Source organism: Phallusia mammillata, chromosome 6, assembly GCF_965637545.1.
Source record: "Phallusia mammillata chromosome 6, kaPhaMamm4.hap1.1, whole genome shotgun sequence".
Lineage (NCBI taxonomy): Eukaryota > Metazoa > Chordata > Ascidiacea > Phlebobranchia > Ascidiidae > Phallusia > Phallusia mammillata.
Window position 1 is genome coordinate 15479635 of NC_137257.1, and position 24453 is coordinate 15504087.

Here is a 24453-nt window from a genome sequence, read left to right on the forward strand (position 1 = left end):
GGGGCGGTAACACTCCTTTGATGTAAGATGGGAGAAACCAAAAGCAAAATATTTCATCACTACTCTGGCGCAAGTATTAGGTGCTGAAAGATATTTTCAACTTTTCTTGTTTTGACCGTGTCTGTAGGAGGTTTACTAAAACCTGGCATGTATCAAATCGCAATAGACATTGCTATCAGACAGTTCAGAAGTTTAACTGGGCCGAAAAACGAACACATGACTTTTTGTAGACGTCTCGAATGTCGATTGTGGAGTGGTCGACATCCATTCGCTATCAATCATGAAAAAAAAATGTTTTACATTCTCCCAACACAAAATATTACGTTCTTTGTGATATGAATGGTTACTGGACAACACATTAGGCTGGGGGTTTGATTTTATCACCGTTGACTCAAAATCACTTACAAGACATTTTTTAACCTGGTAGTCCTACAGGACAGTGACACCTATAACGCTTTACCTGGCGAGTTTAGATATATTACGTTCATTAACAACAACAAAAAACAACCTTGCGCAGCTATTTCCTTCTTGATTGTTTTTCTGTTATTGTGTCGCTTTGCTTTATTTCACTTAGCAAAATAAATCCAACTCAACTCAACTAGCACTGTTATGAAATTTATCACTTTAGACATGGTCAACACTAAAGAATATAACAGCGCCAGACAGTTTAATGAGTTTACCCGATTTGGGTATCATAGGCATTATCTCCCATCCTATTAGCACTACAAATCCGTCAAAGCATTTAATGAAGCCGTTGTGCAGTAAACTCCCAAGCCAATTAAAGTGCGGAGATATCACAGGGTGTACTTTCACTTTAACTACTGAAGAATACTTTGAAAGGGATTGCGGCTTGCGTTGACACAGGGCTTGTCAAAACCAGAAGACCAGGATGGAAATAGTTTATGACTTAACAGGAGGCAGCATTAAATAAAGACATGATAAGCGATGTGCACCAATCAAATACTGTTCAGATTCTTTCATATTACACAAGGTTCTTGATTCCTTTTTGACACATATAGTGTATTAGATATTTGTTTGACATGTTGATATATTTGGCCACACCATAAAGTAACAGGTAACAAATCATTGTCAATTTATAAGACCTAACTTAAATATGTGTTTTATATGGAAATGTGTTAAATAACAAAAACGTACCAATTCAAAGACAGTACACTTGAAAAAATCTTTTAAATTGCGAAGTGACATAAATCGAAGTAAAACAGCAGCATAAGTACACTAAATATGATTTTAACATACCGTTCATACGTACCCAACAACCCAATCAATCAGTAAAGATGTAACAATGTTACGAGTCAGCCTTTTCCTATGTAAATCGATAAAAATATGACGAAATATCGAACGGAAACCTTTGGGACGCGTAGACCGCCTAGTAATTACTACGTTTATTGCGTTTGGAACTTTACGAACTGACTACAATATTCAACTAAATTGTTTTGTTTTTCTTATGGTTAAAATTATGAACCATAATATTGATATAATCACAACTCCCCTCAGAATAACTTAATGTCGATTTACTCGGTGTTGTTTTCGACAAAAGTTATTTTATTTCATTTTATTTTTGATGCCTTGCCATAAACTTCCCAAAAACACAAACGCGACTATGTTGGGTGGCGACGTGAGAAACAAAACACCATTTTAAGCACTAAGCTGAAACATTTATTTGATGGCGTGTATTATTTAAGCATTAAACAGTTTTTATGCAAGCAATATGTTTTTTAGCATATAGCGCAAAAACTACAACAGAAATAGCGACATTCTTTTGTATATTTCATTGTCAGAATTGCGATGAACCACCTTCGTCTTTTTTGTCATACTTTTCTTCTCTTCCGAATTCCGGCAAAAAAGGAACATATTTTGAAAACCTGAAACAAACTTGAAATTTCAACGCAATGAAGTTGCAAAAGTCGCATAAGGAGTATTTAAAATAATGGTTCACAACTGAATGATAAAAAGTTTATGATCAAATTTAAGGTAATCTGCACTGATAAAAAATCTGCACTGATGAACGTGTTGGATAAAACAAAAGCATAAACTACGTTTGCAAAACAATCTTCCGGTCTTGCTGCTTTGAAAAATATAATTGTATTTTTGTATATGCCTTTTTACAATTTGAATTTCGGTTTGGAACAAGTTACTCATTCTTATACGTTTGACACCCTGTTTGTTTTATTTTCTTGTTGAATACCGCGTTTGTTTTGAAACAGTGTACATATATATTTGTAAAAATTGCGTACTTGTTGCTGTAGCTTTTAGTCTAAATATTAGGGCAATATATAATCACCAAATGGAGCCACAAAGTGAATAAACATTATATATGCGCCTTTATTTTGACCCAAAAGCAAAATTTATATATCTGCTGTCTTGGTGCAAGGATGTAGTATAGGCAGGGTTGCCATACCGTCCTTATTTCTAAGATTTGTCCTTATTTTGAAGGGCTATGACTTAAAAATGTTCATTGTCCTTATTTCTGAGAAATGTCCTTATTTTTGACTTACGTCCTCATTTTGTCTTATTTTAAACATTTACAAGTCAGATCCCTGTTGAAAGTAAAAGTAAACCTAAACCTGGGCTGTCATGAGATGCACAAAGTATTTTGAACGAACAAAGAGTTGCTGGAACAGATTGTTTCTGCCCAAAAATATGGCATGTGATATGTCGTGGCTCGTAAAAATGCAGATTTGTTCAAAAACGTTGTTTCGTTTCATATGAAAATTTAATTTTTTGGTTGTCCTTATTTTTAGTTTCAAGTCGATGGCAACCCTGAGTATAGATTAGAGTACATTATAAATACGATTTAAGGAGTTTTACCTGCAACAGTTAGTAGGAAAAGGCAGGTCATAACATTCTTCGATTTGTGTGTGTTTCGCCGCCCTTTTCGCTTTATAATAACTTGTGTTTGCAATGTATGTCATTACCCTGATGAAGGTGTTTCGTATGGGACATCGAAACGTTGGCATATTACAATAAAAAACTGCCGGAAGAGCTAAAAATTCTGTTAATACGTTATGCCTGGCAGCAACAGTGTATTCATTCTTCGATTCGTTTGTTCAAGGTTTCCTCATCTTCAGTCACATCTCCAATCTGCGCTCTTCGCCAACTAACAATTCCTCGCTCTTTTTCAGTCCCTTAAAGCAAATATGCATTTTTAACACAAGTAATTCGCACAAGTTTAGATTAAAAATAACGTGTTTATGATTCTGAATATGGAAACCCGTTTCAAAGAAAAAAATCAGTCGAATAAAATATTAGGAAAAAATATTTCGCCTATAAAATTAGCATTGCCCGTTCCTGCAATCGCATGAAGTTAAACAGTAGCAAATCATGTGCGCATGTTTCCTTTTAAGGGGCCAGTTACTGGTCACTCTGCTGATTTTCGTGTTTCAGATTATGCGGTACCATTACACTTAAGGATAAACCCAGATTCTGACCATACGCCGTGAGCATTTTAAAATAAAAAATACCGTATTGGGCTTTAACCTTCTTAAAATATTACAAAACTGGAGCATGGAAATTGGCATTAGCAAATTAGAGATAAAACGACACAAAACACACAATCCAGTCCAAACGACAGACACAAGCATATTGTCTTTTAAAAAAGAAATTTTTTATCGTTTGAAGAAATTTATTTTTCGCACCTGGAATCGTATTGTCGAGTACGAGCGCTAGCAAACCACCAACCAACATAGCAGTTTCAAGAAGCACTGATAATATTTGATCCACTTCCAAAACTCCTGTGTTAATAACTCCACGATTTGCTTTCATCCATTCCGGAACAGTTAGTCCCATAAACAAGGAAAATCCAATAATAAAAAGATTTCTACGTAGAAAATATTGTTGTGTGTAACTCAGGGGTCTCCAACTCAAACTTTGTCCAGGGCCAATTTTTGAACTGCTTTGAAGCCGCGGGCCACATTCGCCCTTAGATGCCAAAATGCCTTTAAAGACCTTGACGGTGCACCACTTTATCAACACTCTTGGCCAGCTCTTTCCAAAATAAAGTTAGTGGTTGTCACCGCTATTTTCGCTGACTTCCAAAAGATTATGTCTTTTACAATCTTGCTAGCGTTTTGATCAAGGTTTTTTTTATTTCATCACAAGTAACAATGAAAGCAATGGTTTGCGCATAATTTAATATCTCAGTTTTGTCTGTGATGTCACAAACAGCTTTTAGATCATTGATATGTGTAAAGCAAATATTATTTCGGTGAAATGAATCTTACAAGCTGTAGTGGTAAATCGAAAATTACTTTTAGCCGCTTAAGATTTTGTTTTGCTTTTATTAGCTTTAATATTGAATCTATCTAGGACCGCGAGTCCAATTCGGGAAAATTACAGAACGTTAAACCGCTGTCCTAGGCATCTGAAACAATCTATCCAGCCTACTCAAGTGACAATAAAATGTTGGTTGGCCTACAACCTTCACATACGTAAGCGTTTCATCCATACGCCAAACCTACAGTAAACAAACTGAACGGATTCTAAAGTTTACGCTTTGATGATTAGACAATAATTGCCTTATTTCATCATAATGAATCACAAAGGTTTGATTTTTTTAACTTACTGATATACTAGTGTGTGTCAAAGTTTCATTAATTTTTCTTTGTTGAACACTCGACGGGATAGTGAAACAAAAAAGTTGGTCATCTTTGACAATATAATAATTTTTTCGTTTGCTAGTGACAGGTGTGGCCCGCGGGCCGGGTGTTGGAGACCCCTGGTGTAACTGGTGCGAGACGAAAAGAGTAAGAGAAATAATAACCTCAAAAAAGATTTTTTGGTCTTTGGCAATGACAGGAACACTATTTGAGTTACATTGAACTATTTTCACATAGATAGACACAACTTTTGAAGATTTAAGCCGTTTTGCACATAAACTATTTATAGACAAAAAATATTTTACGACAATATTTTCCCGGTCGCGTTATGCTGGTCCAAGATCTATCACTGAGCTTTCAATTGTACGAAGCAATTGTATAATTTATCTAGATACATTTAACCATTCTGAAAAGAACCTTCTGACTAAAAACACATTCACCTTTTAACTTTGTTTTAGTGACGACCTATAAAAGCTTGTAAATGTTTGTTTCTATTTTTTTACTTACCTGGGTGAATTAAGGTCAACATACTGGAGATTGCTAATACCCACGGCAGCAATCATACCAAACATTACGCAGAATAATCCACCGATTACTGGGTCAGGAATTGCAACAAATATGCTTCCGAATTTGCTCAGCATACCAAGAATGACAAATAGCCCGCCAGCAACTTGGAGTACCTGTTTAAAACGAAATGTTTTTTTAAAAGTTGGTCAATCGCTAATGTCTAGTACAGTGTCACCTGAAAATTCGATTGGGTCGCTTGTTTTAGTGACAACAAAAGCATCTAATTTCGTAGCGTATTTTTTTATTTCCAATGTCTTTAAATTATTGCCCAATAATAATTTCATGATAACTTGCCGTGATAACGGTTTTTTTTCAGTTTGTGACGTCTTAAGTTATGTGTTAGCTTACTGTTGAGCGTTGATGGGTAATAATGATTTGATCCAGCTCTAAAGTTCTGGCTAAATAGAAATGTTTGGTAAAAAAAACGAATAATATTTGTTTGAAACGTAGTAATACAGAGGAAAGGCTTTTTGCGGTTGGTCTGGTGGTGTGTGTTTTTTGCATTTTTTGCTCTTATCCCGCTTTTTATTTTGTTTTTAGACACTGATGATGCTTTTTATAGCGAAATGCATTTGTTTTGATAAAACAAATAAAACATAGCGACAGATTTAGTGGTTTTTCACACTGAATTTTCTTCAATATTTGTTTGATTTTTTTATTTTCCAAACTGGCGTAGTAATTTTAGAAACGCTTTTCTGATTTACAGACGAAAATACAACTAAAATGAGAAGACATGTCCATGGAACGCGAGAAACCACAAAACAAAATTGTGAGATGTATTTGGGTCGCGTTAAAAAAGGTTGGGAACCACTCGTCTAGTAAATGGATTTATGTATTGGTAAAGCACACTAGCGTCGCATAGTGGTAAATGTAAAAGTAAGTTTGTGCTACCAATTTGGAAAATCTACTAACACCACACATTTAGCTAACTTGCGGTAAATGGACCAAGATTATTTTTTTATGTCTGTATATGGAACAGACAGGCCTCCTTTTTAACTGCTAAATTAATAATTCAGTTATTTTCGCCACCTATCGAATTTAAATGGTTTAGCTGTTGCGCGTTTATAATCTTTCCACCAATTGTCCCCTTACCTCTGTCGCGCTTTATAACATCCCAACGTTGCGCAGCTTCCGGCTTGGTGAATATTTTAGCGCAATTGTGCTGCTACGATTTGCATCACCGGCGAAATAAACTTAACTCAACTCAAATGAAAGAGCACTAGCATCGTCAAGAACTCTAGCGCCACTTAGCGTAAAACAAAAATGTAAGTTATCGCCACCAACTAGCGTTAACAAGTCACTCGTCTTTACATGACAATGCTTGAGATTGTATCGTGGTAAACAAGAAGACATGTCTAACGCTTCTTACCCGTCTACTACCAACTCTTGTTATTCCAATAGCTCCAATATTTTCGCTGAAAGACGTGGTGGCCGTTCCTGTGCCAATCACACCGGCCAGAACACAGCCAAAACCTTCCACCAGAATCCCTCTGTGCAAAAATTTTAAACTTATAGTTCAAGGTATAGAAGCATTAAGTCAACTGGTAACCCTTTTCAGCCTACTCTCCCGAACCAACTGGAGAGCCATTAAATGGGTATACTATGTTGTCAATACTGCCCACATATTTTCACAGGCTACACTAATGAGAGCCTATAGGTCGAATTTTAGTTTAGTTGTGTTTCAGTAATTGATACTATGATTTTTTACCAACTAAGGATGTTGGTAAAATATGAAAAATGTCATCACAGAGAAATTTTGCTTCTGGATGGGAAACAATGGAAGTGTCCTGACTTGACAAAGAAGCTTAAAATCTGTTTAAATAAGTTTGAACTGACATCGTTTGTCTGTCGCTATCGTTAAGGATTTTAGATATGTTTCAGTGTTGTATATTAATGCTAAACAGATCACGATAGTTAAGTCTTTAGAACTTGTATTGAATATGTGTTGTGTGTATAAGATTTTGGGTATTTCCTTGTCTTTGTTGAGTTTGTCTTTAGACAAAAGGACGCCTCTGTTACCTCGAAGAACAAACATTCAATCTTTCGGCAAATAGAAGTTTTCAACATTTCACAGATATATTAACTTGTGACGACAGAAATGGTTGTGGAAAAAATGAACATCTAGTTTTCACAGGAATGCTGGCCTTGGTCCTTTATGAGTCGAAGAGCAGACAAAACTTATAGTGACAGATCGTTTTTCATTTTTGTAGCGAGTGGTGTTTTTTTATCCTTGAGTAGTGCTTAACCTCACAAAACATGTAAAATAACGAACTATAGGCTGTACAAACGACGTTTTTATTACAACATCATTTAAAGGTCATTGCAATAATGTGTGGGTGAGGACATTTCACGAAACAAATCGGACTATTATTGGATGGGAATCATGGCTTATTAAACCCGCTAGTCATCTTAAGACTAGAAAATCGTTAGCCAGACCTGATTTTGTCATCAAATTATAGTTACTTAATATCCTACCTGTTGATGGCATGACTTGGGGGGTTGGGCGCCCCTGACAGTCGCGCGCATGCGTAGTAATCCCCGATAGACTCAACAAATCCTGCTACGACTCCAGCAAACATCCCAACCACCCCGGCAACTGTAACTCGAGGCAAACCCCATTGTCCAGGATAGGGAAATCGAAACCTAAATATAATTGTTAATTAATTGGTGTGTCAAACTCAAGTTCTGTGAGGCGCAATAAAAAACTACTAGGCAGCTCCGGGTCTACACTTTTTAAACATTTGTTGCAGTCATAACTTAAAAAAGTATTGTAATATTGTCACGGTTTGCCAGCCTTGCATACACGTGAGAGTTCGGACACCTTACTTCTTAACTTGTTCTGTTGTATTTTATATCAAGCCACACGCAGTTAAAACACGTGGTGTTTTTCAACAACTCAATAATAGAATGAATGTCCCGTAGGCGTATTCGATAGCATCACACCACATATCGACACAATCGGTTGCGTGACGTAACAACGGTATGACGTACAACGAAGGGAAAAAGGCAGAACATTGCTGTAAGGCAGAACATTACATTACTCATTACTGGCACTGTTGAATATGTGACAAATATAGAAATCTAAATTTTGTATTCTTGCCATAAGAAATGTGACAAAACAACAAACAAATACAACATGCTTTAAATGAAAAGAACCTGCTGCGCTATATAATCACTGTGTTTGAAAATAATGAGATGCAATGACGCCTCAATAGGAAATGTGATTCGTAAGGATCAAAGTGTTTTAAATATTGTTAGGGATGAGCCATTTTAAACCGTTTGCCAAAAAACGTTATATTTATTTTCAGCTTTCACTACTCTGGAATTAATGTATCATGTCCCAAATAAAACACATAATTTGTTCATAAAAGTACTGCGCGGGCCAAGTAAAAACCCTGGGAGGACTGCACGAGGCCTATGTATTTGAGTTTTTTATTTGTTTGCCCGGTGTCATTTTATTGAAAGTCCTAGGTTCTTAAAACATTCTCTAGCCAAAGTTTCTGCAGACAGATCTGAATGAAGTGGTGCCATTTGAAGTGGATTATGTGTATTCTAAAAACCACCCAACCACAAGTCATAAATAACAAAGCAGAGATTAAACCATTGCACAGTCTGTGGTCAATTGTACTAAGGACTACACGGAAAGTGTGTTATCAGTTTCATCTTAAAGATGTACAATGACCTTGCACCAAAGTAATGTGGTTATAAAGTCAAAAAAGTTTCCTTAATTCGGTCCTATACCAGCTAGTAACTTGTTGACAGAATAGTGCAAAATTGCAATTTTGGACGTGTATCTTTAAACTAAAACCACGCGGTAATCGCAATTAATATGGTTTTTTTACTAACCAGGGTGCGTTGGATATAACATTTGATCGTACATCGGTTCTTGCCCTGTAGTTTGGGTGGTTTGGGTCAGTAGGAAACACGTTTGTTTCAGTGAAAATCAGACACAAAATCCAAGCTGTTATCAACGCAAACAGAACCTACAAAGTAAAAAAAACAGGTTAACAACTAAAATATTGCCACGTTACTACAACTTGAAAATGTATTATAATGGTTAAATTGCTATTGCTTGTTCATAATATAGTAAACATTCCATGTGCAAACGTTTTATTTTACCGGAAACATTTTGAACAAAGGCGTTCTAGTGATGTGACACTTCTTCGCTCGAGAGAACGTAGGAATCGGGACTTTGATGTTCTTTAGATATTGGGAGCACAGTATCATCACAAATGCAGTACTGCAACACAAAACGTATAATATCATAAAAATGAACACACCGAAGTTGTGTAAATTATAATTGTCGTAAGGCCAACCATTACCAACCGTTCCAGCCAAAACAGGTTAAAATTCAATCATATACGTCGTAAAAGGCCAGAGTTTTTTAAACAAACACAAACAAGTTGAAGAGAACGGTTTTATTATTTTCGGACTACTTTGGAACACACATATAGAACTTTTGCCTTCAGTCTTTTTATTATTTCACGTTTGTAAGCCCACCATCGATTGTGCTGAGGCAAAATTAGGCCGTGACCGTGACCTAAAAAGATCGAGAAAGACTAGAAAAGGCATTTGCAGAAAAGTAAATATAGTCTTAACGCTAGGTCACATTTGCTCCACTTACAACAGTGGTTCTCAAAGTATGGGTCGCGACCCAAACGTGGGTCGCGCAGGTTCAAAAAATGGGTCGCGCTATGGTTCAATTCTACCCAAACAAACTATTATACTGCATTAAGTAAAAACAAACGAATTTACTTAATGTAGTAGTAGTAAAGTCCACTCACTCGACCACGTTGTACAGTAAAACGAACTAATCATTGCAAAATACCGACAATAGCCTTCAAATTGTACTGTTACGCACATGGCGATTGTTACGTCATAGCACGGGGAATAAAAGTTAATCATGCGAAACTGAACTTGGAGATGTAACAGTTACCGTTTAAGGATTAGTAAGTATTCGTACAAGGAACCTTTTTTAGATTTGGGATTCACTTCTATCAATGATCATGGTACTGCAAAGCCACAATGTGTGTTGTGTTGTATTGTCGAATCGAACTCGTTAAACCTGCAGCCATTTTGACATGGGCAGACTCCAGTGCGGCCACGACGTGGCCTCGAAATTGTTACATTTTTTTATGTTTGAGGCTTGGGTCGTGAGATGTTCATAAAACTCCGATTTGGGTCGCGGTCAAAAAAGTTTGAGAACCACTGACTTACAACATGGCTATGCCCCACTGAACCGATGCGTTAAAGTATGCAGCAGAGAAGAGATCTAGTCCAATGAGAGCAACCGCCGGAGCAATGGTAAGTGGGCCAATGAAACGTAACAAGAATCCGATGGCACCGGTTAAGCCAAGCACGATCTGAAGCACTGAAGCGACTGCAATGGCACCTTGCACCTAATAAATAAAACCATTTTAATACTTAAATTGTAAAGAAAATACCCAAAATTTGGTGTAATTAAATGGTCAAAAGATAATGGTCACAAAAAAAATCAATAATTTCGTGAAGCATTTACAACATAATCAGAAATTGAGTGTTTGGCCAACTCAACCGTATGTCAAACTATTGCTACTAAACACAAGTTGAACCACAAAACATTACGATGAAGGCTATTCGCCCATCGGCATTAAAAAGAAGAAATAATTTTAGGCAGAAAAGGGTTAAAACGGGTTTGTTTTTGCAATGTTACAATTCAAGTATTGTTTACGCGGTTGAAATCAAAGTTGTGTAAGTCAACTCAGCCTCGAGGGTCGGTTTGGAGAAACCTTTATAAGTTTTCTACCTTTGTGACCAGCAAACCATTGCAGTGGTTTTTGCATACTTAAAAATAGTGACAGTACTGCGCCGTAAACATAATTTTGAGTTACAAAAATCGTATTTAAGGTTGTTTTGCTGTTCCTTTCGAAGTCATACAAGTGTTTAACACCTTTCCATACAGGGCTGTAATTTGGAACAGGCTATTCGATACATGTACGTTAAAAGGGGGTTAAGATTTCAAAGCTAAGATTAAATCCAGGTCTTACGCTAGGCCAGAATTGTGTCATAATTTCAGTTTGTTAAAACTGATATTCCGGCCTAATTCGTGCTCTATTTAAAAAAATAGAGTTTAGGGCAGTGGTTCTTAACCTTTTTGTAGTCACGGACCCCTTTTATGAATTTTGTAAGTCTGCGGACCCCCAACGCAATTTACCATTAGTCTTTTTATGTTTCACGTTTCTTGCATTATACCGCTCTGTCATGCTTTTGAAGCATTTAAATCCGCCTTCACAGTCCTTGAAAATCAATGACGTCTCTGTAACGTAGTGGCCAACGCATCGAATTGATAATTAAATATTTCTGGTATATATAACTTCACAAATCGTCCTGTAAAGTCTATTGTCCATGTGTGATATCACAATAGGGCAGACAATCGCAAAAAGTAATTGTTCTTAGCATAATTAAGGTGTAATAAACAGCGCGCACTCGCATGCAGGATTGTAAAAACGGTTGAGAAACTTAAAAATATTCTTCTGTTGGTTAATGATACTTAACATATTTCCCCCCGTGGACCCCCTGAAACCATCAACCCCAGGTTAAGAACCACTGGTTTAGGGTATCAATTCTGACCCGCAAAACGAAAATCTTTCTAAGGCTGCGTTCACACTCGGGCACCGCGGTAGGTTTTCGCTACTAGGAATGACACTTTTTGGTAGTATGAACGAAACGTCACCTCCCGAAACCTGGTACGAAAAGAGGTGGTTTCGCACCTAAACGTGGTCGTGAAACCCGTGTCTGAACGACGCAAGGTTCGAAAACCGTGACTGAACGAAGCAAGGCGTGAAACCGAATGCTGCGGTTTGTACGTTGGTTTGTAATAAGTGCTGTCTATTTCGTTACTGAAGTGTACGTTTGCGTGCCTAAAATGAGTGAACGAGGAATACTATGGTCTGAAGAAGAAGTCACAAAATTAATTGTTTGGAGTGCGGAGGAGGTTCAGCTCATGATTTCAACGGCAAAGGGCCATAAGGAGGTGTTTCAAAAAATTGCATTGGGTCTACATGTGTGTAACTCAATGAGTTAAAAAGGAAGTCTTGATTGAGCTGTACACGTCTTCGTTTTTGTTTAGTAAGAATCCAAATAAATTTACACTTGAAAACCTTCCACTTAAATCCATGTTTATTCCTTTTTATGAAAATGAAATGCATTTAAATAAAGTCTACGAACTTTTTCAAGCATGAACTGCACAGTTCAATTAAACTCTAATCTGCCATTGCCGAAAATCAAATAAAACTGGCAATAGTAGTAAGTTTTTTCAGCAACATCAGGTTTGAAACCACACTTTTGTCTCATCGCGAAACCTCTTTTCAGACGTCAAAACCTGTCGTCCACACCAGCAAAAAACGCGATGCCTAGTCGCGAAAACCGTCTAGTCTAGTGTGAACGACGTTTTTTGCTCAGTGTGAACGCGCGGGGCATGAACACCAGGTACGAAACCATGGGACGGTGCCTCTGTGTGAACGCAGCCTAAATGACATGCAATATCCTAACCTCCCTCATTCTTCTCATCCACAGTTCATTCCCGTCCACAATGCTCCCGTCAGTGTCGTTGTACAAAGTCACCGAGCTATTTCGAAATTCCGATGGAAGAGGATCTGGACATTGGTTGTGGGGTAGAGCAAGAATAGCAAGAGTAGGGGGCAAAAAGCTAAAAGTGCCGCCCTGCATGATTGGAAGCCTGCATTGGAAAATATTGAATTTATGGCGACAATATTAGATCGTCGCGCTTGGTGACGAAATAATCAACAAACTTGTATATTCACGAGTTACCACAGTAACCAGAGTTGCACGTCGACCGGGCTTTTCTGGCCTATAGGTTTCGTCAACAATTGGGCTTGGGGTCAGACTTTTCACTCTGGGTCAGTATTTTTTATTTAGGTAGATAGTTATTGGACCTGACCTAATGCCAATTAGCCCTGAAACGCCTTATTCAATGTCATTGTCTAGTAATGTGTATGTTGTCCTTGTTATTCCGGAGGCTTCATGCATGTATAGCCTTGTAAAAAAAACTTTCGCGTCTAAACGGGTTTGTCGGGTTCGGGCCGGGCCTCGGTCTAATTTCAGGTTTGTTTCTCAAATATACTAAGTAATAAGCATCTTCACTTGAATAAGATATGGATAAAACAGTGTGTAACTTTCAGACTTATTAAAGTTTTCAAACTTGTTATATGGTAACATTTTTAGTAACACACTAATGGTATTTTTCTGACTTTAATAATAAACAATTGTGGTTTTTGAAACGTTCGCTTTAATACAACCTAGTTTTTATCATTTTGCCTTACGAGTACTGTGCAACGCACTTTAACCACACCTTTACCCACTTTACAGATACTTTCTTGGTATTGGGACATTCGTAAATTTACAGACATAAAATAAAATAACATTAAGCTTTAACGTATAAGATTTTTGGTGTTAAATGGCCAAGCACTAATTTTTGGTCTGTGATTAACACTGACATTTAATCAAATACCACAATCAGCGCGTTTTTGTGAGATGATATAATCACCTTCCGTTTTTCTGTGCTGTAAAGTAACATTATAGCGAGACATTAGTCAGTGACCAAATGACTACATCTCCATGCGTTTTACACAATTTAACTTGTATGTTCAGCATATGTGCCGATTCCTTATATGTTTAAACCAGTTTATATCTATTTCCACACCATTGCGTAAAAATTGTTCTTGCAAATAAAAAAACATGCGTGGAAAATTTGTTGAAAGCAATTGATGCGGAAATATCGTAAACAAGCCATTTGGGTCAAACGGGTCAGCTTCGCTTGACTTCACAAATGTCAACAAAACAAAATCCTTCCCTTTCTTAGCACGATTATAAAACTCGCCAACCACGATTTATATCGGGGATGCATAACCTGCGGCCGTTAACACGAATATTAAAACATGTACTTTCGGCCGAAACTTTTTCTGCTAAATATTTTGATTTTTAAACTGCTCTAAACAGATTTTGTGGGACTGGAAAAAGTATTACCAACCTAGTAGCCATATGCGTCAGACTTTCTGTACGCCCATTATGTGCAAACAATGCAAAAAAGGTACCACACGCGTCATAATAGAGATAATGACGTCATAAACAAAACTGGTGGTATGTGTGCACAAATACTTTGCATGAATTTTGTTCTGCTGTCCAAAGGTTATGTAACACAAAATAGCACACAATATCTGACTGTTGCTTTGCTCTTTATACACGTTTTTGTGTACTTTTTATGTTTGCATGTTGCGTATAAGTGTAAAATAAGTCAATTTGAATTTCAATTTAAGTCAATTAAAAATATAAGTCAAATGGAATCATGAACTGATCATTATCAATTATATGGTAAAGTACATATTTTCTGAAAAATACGTGTACCCGTCGATTATGTTTGAAACAAAGGTCATAAAATGGGTTTAACAACCAACGCTCACCTCACACCAACGGTGGTTTGTAGCAAAGTACATATTCCAGAATTAAAGAAAAGACTGCTGATTAGAAAAGCTCTTGCTACATCACCATTGTCGTCATCAGCTATGCAAAGATTTGGGGCCAGCAACAAGGGAAGTCCAATAAGGGCACCCACTGCTATTAGATAGTGCTAAAAATATTGGTCTTTTTTATGCAACGTTTTTGCGCATAATATTTGACATCGTCAGTGAATAAAAATGGAAACTGGTGCTTTTGTTGATCAGAATGAAAAAAATTTATAGTGGCCTTTCAAGAACATAAAAGATGTAAAAGAGGCAAGAAAAAGTGTAGATGGCTGGTAATACGGCGCTACAAGTGTGTATCGGTGACATACAATCTCGTATCGGTTACCATGCAAATCAACACTCTATATAAGGGATAAACACAAAATCTAATGTTATGGACGCTGTCTTGATTAGGGAGTGTTATTTAATCAAACGTTTCACGATCAAAATCAATCAACAGATTACAAATCCAAGTAATGAAAGACAAAAAACAGTTGCCTATAGCTGCGCGTAAGTTAACCAAACAAATAAAAGTGGTAAGATGGCGTCTTATTCAGCAGTTACTCTGGTGGCCTCGTCATAGGCGTGTAATATTAGACGCTATAACCGTCGGTAATACCGGAGTAAACTCGGACAACAAATGGACAGATTAACATCTTGTTCGAGTAACATGCCCTTTGGCTGATTTTGTCACAAACATTTTATGAGCGTATCGCCAAAGGCAAGACTGTAAATTTCATCATTAAAAGTCACATGTGACAGTATATGTGGTTCGTAAGTTATACAACAGGACCAAGTTGTACAACTTGTATAAATGTTGATTAACGGGTTCTACAACTGTTGTTGATCGTTAGAGTTTACAATTAAAAATTAATTTCAACTTTACAATTATTGACAAATATATCAAAATATTGTAATTACCGATTGGCGAATATCATAAAGTTAACAGAACGTTAACAAACGAATATCATAAAGTTAACAGAAATTTGACCAGCAATCGGCTTATATGCTTCCCTTGATACAACTGAACAAAAGTACAAATACACAAAGATAGAAAAATTATATTCGTCTTTAGTTACAAAATCGAGTTAACAATCAAATGTACTGACCTGCAATCCAAGTACAAGACATGTATACCATGCAGGAGTGTCCTCAACGCTATAAAGGAGAGCACTTCCATCTTTTTTGGACTTTTTATTATCAGCGCTGGCTACTTGTACCTCAATGTTATCTTCCTACAAGTTGTAAAAAAAACTAGATTTCAAAAACCCTATCTCTTAAGAATTTAAGTGCAAACACAAAAGACATAGAATTAAATAGTCAAGCCTAGCTTAGAACAAGTCTGTTACTACCGTTTTGAGACGGTACTTGTCATTATTGGAAAACTAAATATCAGCGGGTTTGAACTTCTATGTATGTTTAAAAACGCAAATGTTTGTGAGAAAACTTAAAAAACATACCGGTACAAATCCATAGTTAGTTCTTCCTTCCTCAACAGTATTTGTTTTGCCGTTTTCTGTTTCCATCTCCATTGCATCAACAGTAAAGTACTATCTCAGTTCAACAGTAGTGAAGTACTATCACAACAATTCTGACTGTTTTGGGCAAGCGAGCGCAAGGCTTGCCGCCAGCCTGTAGGGTATTCCCCTACAAATCACACTTTCGGCTTTAAACACGCACGAGTTCACAGGACTTAAAAACAGCTCAACCAAGAAAAAAAGCCACTGAAGTTTTACAGCCTAGTGAATTTTATTACTCAGACATTTATAAAAAAAAACTTTTCTATTCTGATGTAGCAGTAGTTGTGTGGAAATGTTGGATAATAATGGCTATACGGTTTATGCAACTTTAGCGGTTGCTTGGTATTTTATCAAGGTCATTAACTAGCATTTACTTTGCTTAATGTTTTACCAACATCCAAACAGCACAGGCTAAAAACGAAATCAAGGTTCAATAGCAAATTGCGATCGACTAATCATTGCTGCTTTGTATAGTCTAAAACGTTGTTTGCAGTTGTAATATACAGCGCTATGCACAAAGCAACCGACAATAAGATGAATTTCAAACAAAGAGATTTTTTCAAATACAGTTCAATTTAAAATAAAAAAACGTCATTTCAAACAAAAGAACGTAAATAAATAACAAGTAAAAAAATGACAATAAAATTAGATTGCAATCGGTTCCTAAGTTTGATTCACCGGAAACATTTGTATTTCAGAAATTTAAAGAAATTCAGTTTTATACCCAAACGAAATTATATATACATCTAATACGATAAAGCTGCTAACTAACATAAAAACTCACAACAGAGAAAGTTACTAATGCCGATAGACGATGTAAGAGCGCAGTTATTTGAATTAGGAGTGAGACAGGGGTAGGATTAGGAACAAAATCAGGTTTTATTACTATTATTAATATGAAACCTAACCCCAACACTAATATCCTTAACCGTCAGCAATTTCACACAATTTGCTTTGAAATATTCTTTATCACTCTTTGCCCCCTTTATCAGTATTTAGCCAACTTTGTTTGTTGTGAGTACTTATGTCAGTTTCTCTACCTCAGTGGTTCTCAACCTTTCGTGGACCGTGGCCCCCTGAAAGTAACTTTTGGGCCTCGTGCCCGCCTTCAAGTAACCCTGTAGGACCTGTGCCCCCCTTAAAAATGTAAATGGCAATCTCGTGTTGGAATTCGGTACACTAATTTCGGCTTTAAGCAGGTCGAATGGAATAAACAAGAATCCGTAATCATGAAAAACCTCAATATAGACAAACGGTATGTAAATTAGTCGATTAAATTAGGAAATAAAATTAGAAAGGAAATGGCTTTGTGTGTGTGTGTGTGTGTGTGGTGAATCGAGGGGCCCTGGTTGAGAACCACTGCTCTACCTGCCAATGCACTGCTAAATGGTTGTAAAAAAGTGCAAAATATTATCTCAGAAGAAATAGCAAATGCGCAACAATGTCATACGCCGCTATGGAAAAAAAACTTCGGCTGTGAGACGACTGATAATCGAAGGAATTTGTTTCTTGTTGTTGGTCTTATCGTCCGCCGTATAAGAAGTGAACTCGTACGCCACCATGCGGTTAACTCTTGTGAGAATCTAATAATAAATAATACTTGAAGCGTATTTATTATTGGTAAATATGTCCAAAATTGAGTTTACTTTTTTTTTTGAAAAATATGAAGTTTAATAAAATGTAATTTACTGAACTGCTACTTTTTTAATTTAAAAATATAAATTTGAAACTTGTTTTGCGCCCTCCATTTTATTTCGTTTTCTTTTATGGTGTGCAAAACGTGTAAACTAAAAAAATAAGCTAAAAGTTTTGTTACATTTTTGTTAAAATTTGCTCTGTCTTAAACATGATTCTATCCGTTTACCAATCACTAATCTTTTATTAGAAGACATTTTATTACAACGAGTATGAACTAAATCAGGGGCGGGCAACTTCTCCAGTCGGCGGGCCTGATATGGGAAGATGAAGTACATGGCGGGCCGGATTCCTGAATCGATACATTAATCGCGTATTTATCCAGTGATTTAAAACGGATTTTTGACCACCTAAACCAAATACAATCAAGAACGTCACAATTACAATACAGTCCAAACAATCTAACTGATATAAAATTATTCATCACAGCAAATTTAATGCATACACCACAGACTTAGATACTGCTGAAACACTAATTAGGCTATACGTGTGGAAACAAAGGAAACCGTGAATTAAGCAGGCTTTTTTTTAGTTTTTTGCTATTGGGGTGCGTTACTGTCCGTTACAACTATAATTTGACGTAGTAAGCCAGTAGTGGGGGATTGCGGCAGACTGTGGCCGCGGGTCACATTATCATGTAAGACCGGATACTGTCTGCGGGCCGCTCAAAATCCCGTCGCGGGCCGGATCCGGCCCGCGGGCCGTATGTTGCCCGCCCCTGAACTAAATGGTTTGTTTAATAAATTGTATCATTAAAACTGTCAAAGCCTTTGCAGTCCTTTTTTACAGCCAACCTGTGAGAAAAACATGAGAAAAAATACATAGCGAACCTGCATAAGCTCCAGTTTCCTTCCGTAGCGCTTTAAACAGTGGCAGAGAAAAAATATGAAAACTGAACCGTATTCGGCATTTCTCCATGAGTAATAATCTAAACCGAAAACAACAACTTTAAGTCCCAAGTAAATGTAATTTCCACGCCTGAGTTTTGCAACTTACCAGCCACAGTTGATTGTGCAATGAGAAAATCGGATTCCACTGGTATAATAACTTCCTTTTCGTTTCTCGGACCAAACTGTTTGTCGTGGTTTGTTTCTGTTGTTATGGCATCACTGACGACGGAGTTAAACTTGACAGCTCCTTTGTCACACCGCAGACCTCTGCAAGCCTACAAACAGTTTATTCTTATTTTTTGTGGTTGTAAGCTTGGCTGTAGAGGACAGTAACACTTCCCCACAACAAAAACTTTTCCCGCCGTTATAACCATTGCACCACACATGCATTGTTGCGACACAACTGGTAACCTTGTATGTGTCCCACTTTAACGGTTTCCTTTGTTTCTACACGTGCAGTCAAGTTAGTGTTACAGTGGTATCGGAGTTAGTTGTGAGTGTATTAAGTTGTGTTCTGGTGTATACTTTTATGAGCTGTAAGTAAGATTGTTTGGACTGTTTTGTAGTTATGACGTTCTTTATTCTATTTGGTCTAGGTGGTCGAAAATCGTTTTAAATCACTCTTCATTTATAGTGACAATATTTAAATCACTCTTCATTTATAGTGACAATATTTAAATCACTCTTCATTTATAGTGACAATATTTAAATCACTCTTCATTTATAGTGACAATATTTAAATCACTCTTCATTTATAGTGACAATAAAGTGCATGTGAAACTGACCGCTCTTATTCTGCCAGTCGAGAGACTGAAAGGTAGAATTAGCACCATGTTTGAATTCTACATTGGCATTATATATGTTTTTATTAAAAATTTGTTTAGTTAATGCTGGCATGGTTTCTTTCGATGTTGCTGTAGTATACTGTAGATTATTACTTGTGGGTACTTATTCCCAAAGGGGTATTTTCACATTTTTCAAGGGTAATAGTTACATTAGCACTTGTTAATTTCGTGACTTTAAGTTGAGTTAAAATTAAAAAAACGCTGCAGCACAATTGCGATAAATATTTACCAAACCGGAAATAGCTGCGCAGCATTGGGACGTTATAAAGCGCGATACAGGTAGGAGGCACAATTGGTGGAAAGATGATAAACGCGCTGCAGCTGCAAACTTCAGATACTAAAAAGCGTTATGTGGCAGGGACTCACGTCATCTACTTTGAATTTATATTTTTAGTGTTTGGAAACGAGAGCACATAAGCATTCAATGGTTGTTCTCATCAATAAGAATAATAAAACACATTCACTGCTACTGAAGATAACCTTTTTTTATCTGTTAAACATTTTACAGGAAATACCTGTACAAAGAATAGTTTGGGTTTTCCCGCCAATGTTGGACACTTGTCAGATCCAAACTCCCGTGTAATGTCTTTCAGCAAATACGGTTCATCCCTGGCGTGCAGCACATCGTTCTCACCGCCGTGAGTTAAAATAGCACAAGCAAAATACCCGTACATTGAATGGTCGGCGGTTGCCACTAAAAATAAGGTATGTCTGTTTTACGTTTACGATATACCACACTCAAGTATTCCTTCCTGAGGGCGCAAAATTGCAAAAAAAGATATTTGTTTAGTTTTTAAAAGTTTTCAAATACTTCCCCCCGAATGCTAAATCTTTATCACATAATAATACAAACAATAACTTACATCATGCTGTAAAGGCGAAATATATATATCGTAAAATATTAAGGACGAATGACTTGATTTTTATATAATTATAATAGGTTTGATTTCTATTTACGTTAAACCCTAAAACTTACAATCGGTAACCAACTGCATTATCTGTTTCTTTGTGTAGTCCATAAATGTGCAGACATGTTCAAAACCCAAATGCTTAGCTGTTTCTTGTAGTCGATACTCGTCCTCTTTTGTTCCCACGCGCGATGGCAAGTTTTTGTCATCAAATATCTAAGGAAATTTTGAACAATAAATCATTTAACTGTGGCTATGTTTTAAAGACGGTCGTATCAATAATGGAGGGTTTTTTAATTAAACAAAAGGACATTAAAATTTTAATTTTTTATAGATATCGGTTTTTATGTGTTGAAAAAAATTATGTTAAAAACTGCATTTACCAAATCCACATATTCTAATACCTGTCAGTTGTTATAAAACTGGCTTAAAATATTTCCACGCAACCAAAAAAAAAATTAATTTAACTTTAACATGGTTACTAGTTATATTATTATAACCAGTGGTGGGATTCAAATTTTTTGTCAGCCGGTTCTATCACAAAAGTCATATTTTTCAGCCGGTTCTGTTACAAAAAGGTAAAATATTTAAAATAAAGGAAAAATACAAACCTCGTGGTTAAATATGATAAAACAACCTCTCTCCTGACATTTTGATTTGTAAGCAAATTTTCTGTCCTCTGCATTAAGATCTTCTGTTTTTGTTGAAGCACTGTTGGTTTCTAATTCTTTCGAAATCGGAGCGGAATCACAGGCTACAGTGTTGGGGCGACGTTGCTCTCTCCTAAAATATTTGTAAACATTGGTTTCGCTAGTTTTTTAACGATATTTCCAACAAACATGACAGGTTAATTATATGTTTGGCAATGCTACGTATAAACTACGTATACGCATATTGTTGTTTTAGAGCAGTGGTTCTCAACCGCCGGTCCGCGGACCGGTACCAGTCCGCGTCAACTTACCTTTCGGTCCCCCAAATATATTACAATTTTAATTGAATTTTTTTTATATCTCAAAGAACCGCGTTTAACACGTATGATATCAAGCAGACAGCAGGAAACTTCTCATTAAATTGAATTTTTCTTAGTTCTATTGAATTGCATATTTTTGTTGAAATTACATTTTGGGTAGATTTTAAAAGTCCGCCGGTCCGCAAAATTTGTTTAGAAAGTTTACCGGGCCGAAAACTTAAAAGATTGAGAACCACTGTTTTAAAGTCCAGCGATTCTCAATCTGGGGTCCGCGGTCCCTTAGGATCCGCCAAGCAATTTTCAGAGCGACCGTGAGCTTTATAGGTATTTCTTCAACCTTATGTAATATCTAATCTTGCGAATGTATCAGTAAAAATTAGTCAGAAAAATGAGTTTTCGTTGACTAGAAATGGTCCATTGCTTTTATTTTACAGAGGCGGTACAAACAAATAGAAACAGAGGCAATTGTTCGCGCAGTATATTTATGTTGTTTAATTCTTGTTTGTGGCGTAATAAATTTTTCTTGAAACATTCCACACACAGAGAGATTTTGACTGAAAAAGTGCCTAAAAAGGTTACATTAATCAAAGTATAAATAACAATGGCTTAAGCAGGAAGCCATCAACAACCCGAAAAACTCGGGTGCCAACCATTGTTCCCGACCCTGGTTTAGACTAGCGGAAAAAAACAAATGACTAAAAATGCTATATTAATAAAAATATAAATAACAATGGCTTTAGCAGGAAGCCATCACCAACCCGAAATAATGGACTAAAGTTTCAACCGCTTCTTCTTCTCGAATCATTTTCGTAACCAACCCTCGGTCATTGGGGTCACATCTAAAAATATCACCACCATTAAAATCCCCTCCATGAACTTTGGCCAAACGACAAATAAAGTAACTTACGAATGATTGTTTGTATTCATTCTTCTGTCCATCTGAAAACACTGCTCACTTATATCACCTGCAAAACAGACAACATCATACTTGATGAACGCTGTCAACACAACTATATGCGTTGGTGGTTACGAATAACACGGAGGCAATATATGCGTCAGTTGTGTGTACTTTATACTGTGGCCATTATATACCTATCTTTCTAAATCTGATTTAATATGCCCTTGCAAGATCCCAATGACCTTATATTTTCGAAATCTGCACTCTTTACACCTAGAACTTTTGTATGTAAGGGTTTTGTTTTGACTTTAAAGGTTTTGATTAACGTCTTTGGTTTTCCTGTTTTAAAGCAGAAGCAGACAAGCCGTTGCCGTTAGTTTAAAGAAGAGTGTCAATGTTTTCTTTATTTATTACGCCTAAAGGCCCGTTTACACTGTGCTTAGCGGCGCCTAACCTAACCTAACCTTGCGACCCCTTCCGTTTACACTGCGATTTTCGGTGCGTACCTAAGTGTACTAAATAACTTACTCGAGGTCATTTTTAGCTCACAGTGACTATCGATGGCCATAAATCACCACATAAATTTATTGTTACTTATTTTAGATTCGAAAAAGCTTTGTATGAATCTAAATTAAATGATATTTTGTCAGTAAACATGATTTTGCATCTCGGTAATCATACAGGATTGTTCAGGATGTTGTTGTATAGATATTTGTCATGTTTATCTTACTTTTATGGTTTATAGCATGTAGTCCCCTGTGCTGGTCATAATGTACATTTTAAATGCACATAATTACAATATGTAAATACAAACAACTTCACATACAATCGTAACAACGTAATAAATAATTAAGATTGAGGCGAATAGCGTACCATCATTTAATTTTGGCAAATAAACCAACTTTTTTAAATCAGAAACCCCCACACAGCGATAACACCAACCGTCTGCGCAGGTTCAAGCAGCTTGATACGCAGAAAAACGCTCGGTAGGCGATCGCTCGCTCATTTCTACGAGACTTGAGCGCCCGAAATCAGTCAAGCGCGAAACCAGACAGAAAAAATGAAACAAACAAACTTACGCAGGTTTGAGCAAGCGCGATACGCATAGTGCAGGGGTCGGCAACCCCTGGCACGCGTGCCAAGGTTGGCACGCGAGGTGGTCTTTCATGGCACGCCAACCGATTTGCGTGTTCATATAAAGTAACAATTTACCCTGTTACATTGCTTGTTTATGCTTTTTATCATGCCATTGTCTTAAAATTCAGCTTTACATGCACAAAACACTCTGCTTTCTCTTTTTTATTGATATTTGCTGGCACGAACCACAATTATTTAGAAAAACGTTGGCACGCGAGGTCATTAACACATGGAAATAACAAGTAAATTGGCACGCGTCGCCAAAAAGGTTGCCGACCCCTGGTATAGTGTAAACGGGCCTTAAAAGTTTTGTAGCAAATTGTGATTTTAGTTACATTTTTTGCCTCTTTGTATCAATTTCTGAAGAACAAACTCATTAAAACAAAAACAAAATGTGTACAACTAACCTGCGGATTTCTTACGACCATTTGAACTCATGTTTGTTCGGTTTGGTTATTACCAGTTTTATGCGTTTAGCCTGGCATACATTTAGTGTACACAAACCCTAAACAAGAAATTGCTGTGTCAATTCCAGCAAACTTTGACACATTAACTTATGACTATAATGTATATTTTTACGTTTTTATTGACTTTTATCTTACACTTGAATAATAGCATTGAATTTCTGAACACAATGCAACTCAGCTGATTGACAACTATTGTTTAGCTCCCGCCGATATAATCACTATAGTATGTCCCCAAGTCGTGCTCTGAAGTAACAATCTCAATTTCCCTTTTTCTTTGACGTCACAGGCAGCAGAGTGCTGCAGTGGCCAGACGTTTCCTGGTAACAGCCAATCCTTCATACCGCACGTGACCACGGAAGCACGTTAATTGAAAGCTGCTTTGTTCGATTCAGGCCTATATGATTTTCAGGGAACAAATTGTTGGTACCTAAAGTCCATGT

The 24453-nt window shown here is 36.7% G+C and overlaps 2 protein-coding genes across 3 annotated transcripts; both read right to left on the reverse strand.

Moving 5' to 3' along the window:
* Positions 1 to 999: 999 nt before the first annotated feature.
* Positions 1000 to 16342, reverse strand: LOC145234753 (solute carrier family 23 member 1-like). Of its 2 annotated transcripts, XM_080099474.1 has the most exons (14): positions 16144 to 16342; positions 15793 to 15918; positions 14642 to 14808; positions 12714 to 12900; positions 10401 to 10582; positions 9303 to 9423; positions 9030 to 9166; positions 7659 to 7826; positions 6553 to 6673; positions 5124 to 5296; positions 3657 to 3838; positions 3050 to 3146; positions 2830 to 2862; positions 1000 to 1883 (listed from the first exon to the last, which is right to left on the reverse strand). In XM_080099474.1, exons 1-14 carry the CDS (start codon positions 16213 to 16215, stop codon positions 1796 to 1798), a joined length of 1854 nt encoding a protein of 617 aa, XP_079955600.1. In that variant the 5' UTR covers positions 16216 to 16342; the 3' UTR covers positions 1000 to 1795. The 2 variants fall into 2 exon arrangements, with proteins under 2 accessions (XP_079955600.1, XP_079955601.1); XM_080099475.1 differs by lacking the exon at positions 2830 to 2862 and having other exon boundaries at positions 3024 to 3146.
* A 284-nt stretch (positions 16343 to 16626) lies between these two features.
* LOC145234066 (caspase-3-like) lies at positions 16627 to 24219 on the reverse strand. Its single transcript, XM_080098841.1, has 9 exons — positions 23954 to 24219; positions 22419 to 22476; positions 22270 to 22350; positions 21153 to 21324; positions 20610 to 20757; positions 20149 to 20327; positions 18895 to 19063; positions 18729 to 18826; positions 16627 to 17786 (listed from the first exon to the last, which is right to left on the reverse strand). The coding sequence occupies exons 1-9, from the start codon at positions 23982 to 23984 to the stop codon at positions 17658 to 17660; spliced, it is 1065 nt and encodes a 354-aa protein (XP_079954967.1). The 5' UTR covers positions 23985 to 24219; the 3' UTR covers positions 16627 to 17657.
* Between the last annotated feature and the right edge of the window lie 234 nt (positions 24220 to 24453).

What these genes read in the sequence shown, in the direction of transcription:
- LOC145234753 (XM_080099474.1), bottom strand. Translation starts at nt 16,215, where the DNA reads ATGGAGATGGAAACAGAAAACGGCAAAACAAATACTGTTGAGGAAGGA. An exon ending in CTTTGTTCAAAATGTTTCCG is followed by an intron (nt 9,167 to 9,302) that starts GTAAAATAAAAC and finishes TTTACTTTGTAG; the next exon opens with GTTCTGTTTGCGTTGATAAC. An exon ending in CCAAGTCATGCCATCAACAG is followed by an intron (nt 6,674 to 7,658) that starts GTAGGATATTAA and finishes ATTTTTGCACAG; the next exon opens with AGGGATTCTGGTGGAAGGTT.
- LOC145234066 (XM_080098841.1), bottom strand. Translation starts at nt 23,984, where the DNA reads ATGAGTTCAAATGGTCGTAAGAAATCCGCAG. An exon ending in ACTTTAGTCCATTATTTCGG is followed by an intron (nt 21,325 to 22,269) that starts GTTGGTGATGGC and finishes CAAATATTTTAG; the next exon opens with GAGAGAGCAACGTCGCCCCA. An exon ending in AATGCAGTTGGTTACCGATT is followed by an intron (nt 20,328 to 20,609) that starts GTAAGTTTTAGG and finishes CCTTATTTTTAG; the next exon opens with TGGCAACCGCCGACCATTCA.